At 42.8% G+C, this 10,511-nt stretch overlaps 1 protein-coding gene and 1 pseudogene across 3 annotated transcripts; one reads left to right on the forward strand and one right to left on the reverse strand.

Annotated features, from left to right (window-relative positions):
• Positions 1 to 2,480: 2,480 nt before the first annotated feature.
• LOC122048436 lies at positions 2,481 to 5,701 on the forward strand (annotated as a pseudogene).
• A 561-nt stretch (positions 5,702 to 6,262) lies between these two features.
• LOC122046282 (nuclear transcription factor Y subunit B-4-like) lies at positions 6,263 to 9,650 on the reverse strand. Of its 3 annotated transcripts, none has more exons than XR_006130249.1 (6): positions 9,563 to 9,650; positions 9,218 to 9,449; positions 9,006 to 9,135; positions 8,877 to 8,882; positions 8,661 to 8,757; positions 6,263 to 6,548 (listed from the first exon to the last, which is right to left on the reverse strand). XR_006130249.1 is itself a non-coding variant. In XM_042606892.1 (5 exons), exons 2-5 carry the CDS (start codon positions 9,427 to 9,429, stop codon positions 8,713 to 8,715), a joined length of 393 nt encoding a protein of 130 aa, XP_042462826.1. In that variant the 5' UTR covers positions 9,430 to 9,449; positions 9,563 to 9,650; the 3' UTR covers positions 8,456 to 8,712. The 3 variants fall into 3 exon arrangements, 1 of the variants encoding a protein (XP_042462826.1); XR_006130250.1 differs by lacking the exon at positions 6,263 to 6,548 and adding an exon at positions 6,608 to 6,790; XM_042606892.1 differs by lacking the exon at positions 6,263 to 6,548 and having other exon boundaries at positions 8,456 to 8,757.
• Between the last annotated feature and the right edge of the window lie 861 nt (positions 9,651 to 10,511).

Below are 10,511 nucleotides of genomic sequence, written 5' to 3' on the forward strand. Positions count from 1 at the left end.
TCGGACGGGTGGTCCGAGCGGCTCGCTTTTCTGTCAATCAGAACAACTGACTACGGACTTGTTCATTCGTTCGACCGGCCCATCATGTTCGCTCGTCTGACCAACCGGGTGATCTGCTCGTCTGACCGGCCGAGTGATGCTCTCGACCTACTCCTTTATCGATCGGGATAAACAGATAACCACCTTTGGCTGAGTTTCTTTCCGTAAGTCCTAGCATTGATCGCTTTGACTTTGACCGACACCGTGTCAACTGACCTGTGACAGATGGACTCTCCCTTATCGCTGTATCAAATACTAAGGATTTTTGTCTCTTTATATTCCTCTTAATAGGTTGAATTATTATATTAGATTAATCATTAATCCAATAATCTAACCCAAAAAGTGTAACCAAAGTCTAACTCATTAATCCAATGTATCTAATTTAAATTTGACTCAATCTAATGCATAAATTCATTCGAATGTAACCCAATAAATAACCCAAAAAATTTAATCATCTCATAATTAATTTTTAGCGCTAATTACTAACCGTCACATCTTCAAACGGTGCTCATAGACTCGTCCAGGTGCATCCATGCGGCCAGGATTGCGAGGAACACATTCATCTTTTTCAGCTCTTTTAACATGGATCTTAAAAGACAGCTTAGAGCGCAGCCGCCTTCTGCTTTATAATGGTTCACAGACTTGGTGGCACCTGTCACATTTGCAGTGCCTCTTCCCTTATGCTAAATTTATGCTGCAGACATTCACTCACTCGCCCAGTCACCCTTGTCATTGTTTTTTTGAGAAACATCAAAGCATAGAGAACGGTACGCGGACGTGGAGTGTGTCTTCATCCAATTCTCAGTAAACTGATCACGGCCACTGTATGTGGAATCGATCTATCTTATCTCCTCACTAGCATGCACATCAAAGGCCTTCCCTGTTCATAAAGGTTTTGTAAGGCATTTCGTCTAAGTTACTTATATAAACATTAGAGTTGAAGCTTGGAGTACACTTCAGTGTACCTTTTTTTATTTTATTTTATTATTATTATTATTATTATTTATTATTTATTATTTATTATTTATGTACCTTCTAAAGCCATATGATTCCCCTGCAGAGTTATTAAAAGATTCTTGCAAACTCAAGATATCAAATAACTGTCATTTTTTTCCATATCTAGAGCGTAATAAATTTAAATTTTTTAAAAAATAATATAAATATTTATAATAATTAAAAGTATGCATTCAAAAAAAAAGGCGCCGACTCGCTCAGGGGATGGAATATTCCGTGGAATCTCGTGCATGTCCACGTAGCGGGAGTAGAGCAGACTTAGCTGGAGGTGGGAACTGGCCGAGACCGGATCCTCTGCGCCCGCCTCCCGTGCGCCCTTTGTGCCCGTCGCTACGCGACAAAAAACCCACGCGCTAAGCACGTGTGTTTCTCCGATCAACAAGAATGCTGATCGGTCAGCAGACCGATCAGCAGGAATGTTGATCGGTCTTGCTGACCGATCAGCATTCCAAGCAAACTTTTTTTATTTTTTTTTTTTTAAAAAATAAAATAAACCCTAAACCCTAAACCCTAAACCCTAATACATATAATAATTATACAAGTCCAATATACTTCGATCCATATTAATCCTAATAAAAAAGAGTAAATACTTTTTTTAAAAAAATTAAAATTAAAAAAAGTTTGCTTGGAATGTTGATCGGTCAGCAAGACCGATCAGCATTCTTGCTGATCGGAGAAACGCACGTGCTTAGCGCGTGGGTTTTTTGTCGCGTAGCGACGGGCGCAGAGGGCGCACGGGAGGCGGGCGCAGAAGATCCGGACTGGAACTGGCCCTTCCCAGATTGGCACGGTACACCGGACGTGACCACCTGTCACCCCTGCCTCGACGACGGGTGTACTCGAAGCGCCTGGAAACGATTCGCCAAATCGGATATTCTCACCTTAAATTATTATTACTCTCCCAACATTTTATTAAGGAAATTAATTAAAGGAAGGAGTGGAATGCAATGTCTTCAATTAATAATTTATAAATTTATATAAGACGAATTAAACAGAGAGGAGAAGAGAGTGGATGTGGAAAGTTGGGGTATGTTTGGTAACTTCCTCTGCCACTCTGATACGAAGCAGGGTCGTTTGGGTGTCGCGCTATATTCGTGGCGGTGCGGGTGGAAGGGGTGACAGCATCCCACTGGTCTTCATCGGTCCAGCCCGATGCCCTGCCCCCGCACGGTCGAACCGGTTGCCTACCGGTTCGGCTCCGCCTTGTTCTCCGCGACGGGACGGAGGAGGGCAAGGCCGACGATGGCTGTGGCGGGCTCCTCGGCTCCCCCGTCACCCCCCTTCGTCTGCCGCAGAATAACACCAGCAATAGTTACAGTTCCTTCGGATCGGTCCCCTGCCTCTCGCCACGTCAGAGGAAACTAGCCCCGCCACTGCCGCGGACGGTGGGAGGGCCTCCAAGCCCACCCCCTGTTGAATAAGTGTGAATGGAGAAAGAGATGGAAGAGAAGAAGTTTCATTGTGAATGGTACTTTAGTCCTACATTGGAAGTTTCAAGGCACTTTTGTTGGTTTATATTGATTCACATACATTGAGGTTGTGAACAAATGCATGGGGAGAGTCTCTCTCTCACGCGTGGATTTGCATTGAACCAAGTTGACTCGTGTGCGAGCGCGACCTGCGCACACGAATGTAGCAAAAATTTGCTCAAGTGAAACAATCAATCTGAGCTCCTATATAAGGAGGCTTCGATCATAGGCAGAAATACAGACACACAGTGAAGAAAGCAGAAGCTCTCCTTCTCATTCCCCTCCTCTGTCATGCAACTCCTGCTCGGCAAAGTGTCCTGGGAAACAGACGTCCCTTGTAAGCCTAAGCACAACAGACCTTGGTCAGCTCGCCCAGTCGGTCTCTTTGTCCGCCCGACTGATTTCTCTGCCTGCTCAGGACTCTCGCCTGGTCTGTCAGCTCGACCTGTCTGCTTCGCCCGATCGGCCAGTCTTTTGACTGCCCGACCTGCCTCGCGGTCTGCCCGACCTGCCTCTCTGATCTGACGAATACTTTGCCTGGTCGACCTTACTGCTCAGTTGACCTTTCTGATTCTCCGACTACAGATTGTTTGTGTCCAACACCCCCGCCGTTCAGGATCTAACCAGCTGGTTTTCTCCGTGTAGTTCGGTAAGCTCTCCTCCGCTCACTAATGTGCTTCCCACAGGCAACATCTGCCCCTCGGGGAAGATCACGGGCATGGTGCCGAGGACCGCAACGACGAGGAGCAACGTGCTCGGTTTCGGCACCAGGAACTACGCCCACAGAAGCATAATGCGCAGGGGGCGAGCAGCCAAGGATACGGAGGCGGTGAGTCGGGGGATCCGAGTGCAACGCGAGCCTCGGCGAGGTCAGGTAACGAGCAGTACAAGAGGGGGAACTATGGCGAGGCGTTACAGTCATATGACAAGGCGGTGGCGATGTGCCTGGGCAATGCTGCCAGCCGAAGCAACCGAGCAGCGGCACTAGTTGGGCTGGGGAGATTGGGCGAGGCAATGAGGGAGTGCCAGGAGGCTGTGCGGCTTGATCCATCAAGCTACCGTGCGCATCACCGCCTCGCTACTCTATACCCACGGTGAGAATCATTCATATCGCCTAAAAAATTTGCAATGATTCTGCGTTCTCAGCGTGATCTTATTTCATGAAAAAACCCACTTTTACTCGCAACGCATTGCCCTGTCATTCGCATACTGATCGAACTTGATGCCCTAATTCCCTTCTGCTGTCTAGAATGAGCAGCTGAAGAGCGGAAAGGTCATACTCATGACTTGCTGTTTGATTTCATGACCTTCAAACTTTGCCACTTTCAGTGACAGGCCACAGTTTGGATTATGTGATATTCATAGACATTATTGTGTCTGTCCCACGATACCATGAAACGTCCAAGATGTGCAAGTAATTGGCTCCTAGTTTTTCTAGTGAATTCTTCAATGGGTACATGGTGTTGTTAGTCTTTTTCTTTGTCACTCTGTACATTTATTGGATTCTCTCTGCAATTTTGTTGTAGGTTAGGGCAGATGGAGGATGCAAAGCAGCACATATTTTTGACAGGACCAACCTGACAATATTGAATTGCAAAAGCTGCAAAGATTGGAGAGACATTTGGGCTAATGTGGAGAAGCAAGAAAGATAGGTGATTGGAAAAGTGCATTGAGGGAAGCTGATGCTGCAATTGCAGCAGGAGCAGATTCTTCTCCGACGGTGAGTTCAGAAAAGAAAAATGAAAATGCATTTGGTACTGCCAATTATAGTTTCCCTTTGATTTTTTGAAACAATTGAGGATGGAAGAAGGCATATGTTACCGATAATTTTCAGATAATGGCAGCAAAAGCAGACGCCCTTGTACAGCTTCATCGGTTCGATGAGTCTCTGCGTGCTCGCTTAAATTTGAGAAATCTCCATTTTACTCATGCCAGGTTTTTTTTATTTACTCAGATACCAGGTTTTTCGGTCTGCATCCCGATTCCTGCATCTACATTGTTCGCGCACAAGATGATATGTCGTTAGGAAGGTGAGCTGAAAATTTGAAAGTTCAAGAAAAAGCCACAAATTTTTAAGACGTTTGAGCGAAAAGTGGGAATTTTGCAGATTTGAGAGTGCAGTTGAATTAGCTGAAAAGGCGACGAGGATAGATCCCAGAAATATGGAACTGACCTTGATTGTGAACAATGTGAAATCAGTTGCAAGAGCTCGGTCTCATGGAAAAGAGCTCTTCAAGTTCGGAAATTTTGCAGAGGCCAAGTACAGCTTATAGTGAAGGGCTCGAGCTTGATCCCTCAAACCTGGTCCTCCTTTGTAACAGAGCAGCATGCCGATCGAAGCTTGGACAGTGGGAGAAGTCTATTGAAGATTGCAAACAAGCCGTCAAAATCCAACCCAGTTACATCAAGGCTCTACTAAGACGCGCTGACTCCAATGCCAAGGTGTTACATTTTACCATGTAGCTTCAAGATACGAATCTTGTTTTAAAAAAATGGTATACAAAGAAAAGGTCTTCTCATCATTTCAATACTTGTTAATCAGATCGAGCAATGGGCTGAATCTGTAAGAGATTATGAAGTCCTCAACGGGGAAATTCCAGGAGATACCGTGGTGGCTGAATCTTTATTTCACGCAGAAGTTGCGCTGAAAATTTCACGGGGTGAAGGAGTTTCTAACTTGAAGTTTGGTGGTGAGGTTGAGGATGTTACTAGTTTGAATCAGTTGCAAGCTGCAATATGCTTACCAGGTGAGACTCTTTTTGTTACCTTAACTAACTCTTGAAGCCGGCTAAATTTCGGACTACTCAATTTTTAATTTCTGCAGCAATTGTCATTTACTTTATGACAACATCCAATCTACAATCCTCCCACATTTCACCATTGGTCGATTCTTTGTGCGCCCGTTATCCGACTGCAAATTTTCTCAAGGTATCATCACTACCACTATTGTCATAGACTGTCATGCATCTAAGTGCTTGTGCCTGCTCACCTCACTTGATGTTTTTCCAATCCATGAACCAAAGGATGATATCAACAAGAGCCCCACCGTCGCAAAGTCTGAGAGCGTGAGGATCACCCCTACGTTCAAGATCTACAAAAATGGTATAAGAATAAAGGGGATGATCTGCCCCAGCCAACAAGTCCTGGAGTATCCTGTGGGGCAGTATAGCCAGGAATAAAGCAGAAGCACTAGTCCCATTCTACTACTGCCCTGCCACATTGCCTAAAACTCGTATAACCAGACCAGCTATATATGTTCATCCATTGAGTCAATACTCGAACTTGAACTAATGAGTAACGACGGACCTCGAGTTTCCCATTTTCCTTCATATGATTAGGACATGCAAATCTCTATTAAGAGAATGTCCCAGTTTGTATAATGCACCGAGGTTCTGCAATCAAGCAGATATTTTTTTAGTGTATATACATTATATAGAGAACATTGTAATTGGTTGGAGGTGAATTCCATATGTGGTGGACTGGAGGTGGGGGAGAGATTGGTATATCAATTTGTTGTTTCGTATTACAATCAATGTTCAATTTTGCTGCTGCCAGTGTTGCAGATGGTAGCTTACATGTGACCTTTATTCTGTAGAACAAATGAACTGCCAGTATTCCTTCAAACGTGAATTGGTTACCATCTGATTGTGTGACAGTTGATTCACATTGATTTAGTGGAAAGCTGAATTTGAAGTCTATTTTCAAAATCAAATTGAATAAAAATAATATAGCTAAATTTTTTTAGCCAGTAAATATAGTTTTTGTTCATAAACAAGAACTAGCGAGCATTCTACTAAAGTGTCAATGCAGGTGAGATAGAAGAAAGTTTAACATAGACTAACATTAACTGGACCAAATCTACGCAGCAAGATATATAAATTTGATAAGAAACAGAATATCGAACAATCGTGGAATTTTACCTTGAAGAAACTCGAGCTATAAAGTTTTGCACGGGCAGCAGCTTTCTCAACAAGGACCAAAACACGACGATCGATTTAAATTAGGAACGGTGATTGTTAAGTAATGCTGCCAAATCCATAGGAAGCAATACCATTATGTGTCATGGTCATTTCTAGGACCAGCAAATATGCAGCAGTATGATAAAAGAAAATAAGTGCAGCAGCAAGAATTCATCAGTTAACCTAAACAGGATCTCTATTTGCTTCAATGAATAAGCAACCAAATGAAACCAGGAGATAATTCTACGTTTAGTTTTGCTGCAGAGATGAGACACTTCTACTTTTTTTTCAGTATCACCAAATTTGAGCCTGTTGAAATTTTAAGTTGCATTAGAAGGTTAATCTAAAACAGACCCATGCCTATGGAGGACTAACACCGAAGATACAAAAACAAATTGAATACTTCCACCATTTTTTCTTGAGAGCATTCACATGCATTTTGTGTGCACCAATAGTGAACAGAAAGCCACAGTGGAGCAAGTTTTTTAGTGCATAAGGGAACTTAGCTGTGTTTGTCCCAACAATTTTGAGATAGCTACACTAATCTTATCCCCGTTGAGCTATTCGCAAAGTCATACCACCAGTAAAATTCAATAAACTAAACTATTTTTTTTATCACTAATAACAAATTGAAATAAACAAAACTTCTAATCACACATTCAAACAAATTCTCAGGATAACAACTTCATGTCTGGCAATAAAGAATAGGGAATCCAAGAATCACCACGGCCAGCAATTCTAATATTGGACAATTTCTGGTTAAATAGTTATGTTCCATATGCTAAGCTAATCATTGTTCTGATCCAGTTCTTAATTGCAAACTGAACCATTAGACACCTTTTTCATGTATTACTTCAAATCAGTTCTGTAACTTTAATATTTAATTTAATACAAAATATTCAGAAAATACCATTCAGATATTTTTTTAATATAAATATTCAGTTAAAGACCTTTCAGTAAGGGTAACAAAAAGAGTTGGTCAAACAATATCAGGATCATTTACAATGACATATATCAGACAAATAAAGCCCCATAGAAAGTTTTTTAGCTGGCATTTATTATAGCATGACACTAGATTGTCTCTCACAATTGTTCATCCAACCTATAATATTTGGACTTGAAAGTAATGTATTCATGTTGGCACAACATAAGAGTACAAATATGAAAAAAGAGTCCACCCAGCGAAACTCATGCAAGAAAGAAAGCAGTTATGGAGGATGAAAGAGAGAAGAAGAGGCAGAAGAAAGTTACCTACTAATAGGCTTTATGAGTGGATTGCTCATGCGGCAAGGGAGGAGATTCAACTAACATCATGGTGGTGTTGCATGGGCAGGAAGATGGATGATGGTTTGCTCGTGGCTGTGGCATAGGAAGGAGAACAAAATCTGTTGGGCTTGAAATTGGTGGGAAGTGAGGCTCACAATTCCTGTGATCTGTCGCAGGTTGCAAGAGGTGGAGGGTGGATGGTTATATTAAAATGGGATTTCATTAAGGTTATTCAATAACATCATAGTGGATTAGTGTGTTATCCTAAGCTTGATTAATAATATTAGGCTTAACTAATTGGTTACATAGTATTTACTAAATATTAAAATAATTTAGAATATTTTAATATCTTTTAAGATTTGATGAGTTCACATACCCATGTCCAGAACTTGGAACCTAGGTACTAGGAAGTGGATTGGCCATCTCCAGCTTTGAACCATCTTTTAATGCCTTGGGACTTGCTAAAGAGATGTACGAGTGTGAAGTGTTAGTGTGAAGGTTTTACACTATCTATTTGTTGATATAAAAATTTAAAACCTAGATTGTAGAATAGTTCCTATTGTGTTATTATGATCTACTATGGTCAATCAGTTAAGTGATCAAAACCATTTCCACGGGCATGAATAAATTATGAAAACAATGAAGCATCAGGCTGATCAGATTAAGAAATTATCTTACTAACTGGGAATTGTAATTTCTCCAAGACCATTGAGCAAACACAATCCACTTAATTCATGTATAAGCTCGAGTATTTAAAGGCCAATAACTTCATCATGTACAATGCTATGATGAAAAATAGTAACTCCCTCTCATATGTTGTTGACAAGGTCCAAATACATTGAATGCTAGACTTGCTCATCAGAATTTAGACATAGAACAGTCCATTTTGATTAAAGGGAGTATTTGAACTAACCAGGCAAATAATTACCGACCACATCCCTTGGCTCCCCATTGATTGCCCCATCTCACTTTCCTGATTGATCAATAGAACGGGAACCCTTGACGTTGCCCTTTGAGATTTAAAAAATTGGAGGAAAATTTTAATTCAAAAGAGAAAAAAAAACATGTTAGTTTAATGCCACACAGAAAAGATGAAACATTGGGAAAATTTGAAAGATTTGAAAAGTACCTCCATCTGGAAGACCAACACGTTTCAGAATAATTGTCCAAGACAAACAAGGAAACTATTATTTAGCAATCCCTCCGATTAATGCAGCGCGATTAGGTACATAGGAAAAGATGAAAGGATCAGGATCACCTCTCTGTAGAGCTGCAAGTAGAGCTTCAGAGGTTCCACGTACTCTTCGAAGCCGAGTGTCCCCATCGCCCAGAGAAGATCATCACCATTGATCGTCTTCCTCTTCTCCCGTTGGCACTTATCGCTCGCCCTGCCCAACACCCCCATACGGTAAAGGACCCCCCATGAAGCTAGATAGGAAACAAAGGTGAAGCGTCGTCAATTCGGCTTACTCGCTGGTGACGAAGCTGATGAACTCGGAGACGCACTCCTGGACGGACTCCTTGGAGTCCTTGGCGATTTTTCCGTTCTCAGGAACGGCCTTCCTCATGATGCGGCCGATGTTGGCGATGGGAAGGAACCGATCCTGCTCCCGCGCACTTCCTCCCCCTCTGTCGCCGGAGTGGCCGCTCTCCGGCGTTCCCGGAGCCCCAGATTCCGACATTGAGGCGAGGGCCGCTAACCCTAATCCTGGTCGACATTAGGGGAACGGAAAAGGAAAAAAGGGAAGAAAAAATACAGCGACAACGACAGAAACACTGAAAACGCAAGGGGAAGGAGAGAGGCTTTAAACTCACCGGTCGAGGAAGTGACGGAGGTTGAAAGCAGCGAATTGGACGGCGATGCAGGCGGCGAATGAATCGAAGAGAAAGTCCGAAGGGAAAGAGGATGGAATCAACGCCGTCAATTCAACTTTATTCAGATAATAAATTGGGCCCGATACGAGGAAACTGGACGGCCCATTATTCATGGCCCAATTAACAAAGTGAACACAAAATGCTAATTTTTATTTATTATCGGAAAACACGAACGTTTAAAACCTATGAGCGATGTCGACTGCAAACCGTGTAACCGTAAGCGGTTGTTGGGAATTAAAACGCACATGGAGAGGTCGGGCGTTTACAGACCAAACGGATCGAATTTGGAAGTAATCGCCTGGGAATTTATAAGGAAGGAAAGTGACCAGATCGTCCGCATCCGGATCCGACACATCACATAGCCCGTGTCCCGTTTACAATGAACTGGAATTTATAGATTTAAATGGATTAATTAGCTCACCTAACAGCGTTCGCTATGTCATTATCAACACCAATCACACTTAGTTAAGTCACCAAATCTTCTAATCCACTTTACCTCTCCGCCTTCCGACTTTTTTTTTCGCGATCTGGACTGTCAAATCCATGACGGCGAGTCACGTCAACCGAACCCGTGCGGGGTCAGATTCCATTCGTGATACGTGTAGCTCGTGGCGCATGGCGCATGCCAAACGACGACGGTATAAACCGGCTCCTCGTACGGTCCGCTTCGACTTGATCGAGACGTCCGAGCTAGCCGGCCGCGGGTGGCCGGTTGCTATCCAGCGGCTCAGCACATTTGAACCGAAACCTGATTTAGTCAAACTGTCAACGTCCCAGCGCGGTGGAGACATCGCCATCGAGCTTCGACCACGATTTGTAAAATCAGCATAGTATCGTACGATCCTAAAGTACCAAAACTACTTAAAAAACATTTGGAATTATTTTTTTT

This window comes from Zingiber officinale, chromosome 2B, assembly GCF_018446385.1.
Source record: "Zingiber officinale cultivar Zhangliang chromosome 2B, Zo_v1.1, whole genome shotgun sequence".
Lineage (NCBI taxonomy): Eukaryota > Viridiplantae > Streptophyta > Magnoliopsida > Zingiberales > Zingiberaceae > Zingiber > Zingiber officinale.

What these genes read in the sequence shown, in the direction of transcription:
- LOC122046282 (XM_042606892.1), bottom strand. Translation starts at nt 9,429, where the DNA reads ATGTCGGAATCTGGGGCTCCGGGAACGCCGGAGAGCGGCCACTCCGGC. An exon ending in ATCAGCTTCGTCACCAGCGA is followed by an intron (nt 9,136 to 9,217) that starts GTAAGCCGAATT and finishes GGTGTTGGGCAG; the next exon opens with GGCGAGCGATAAGTGCCAAC.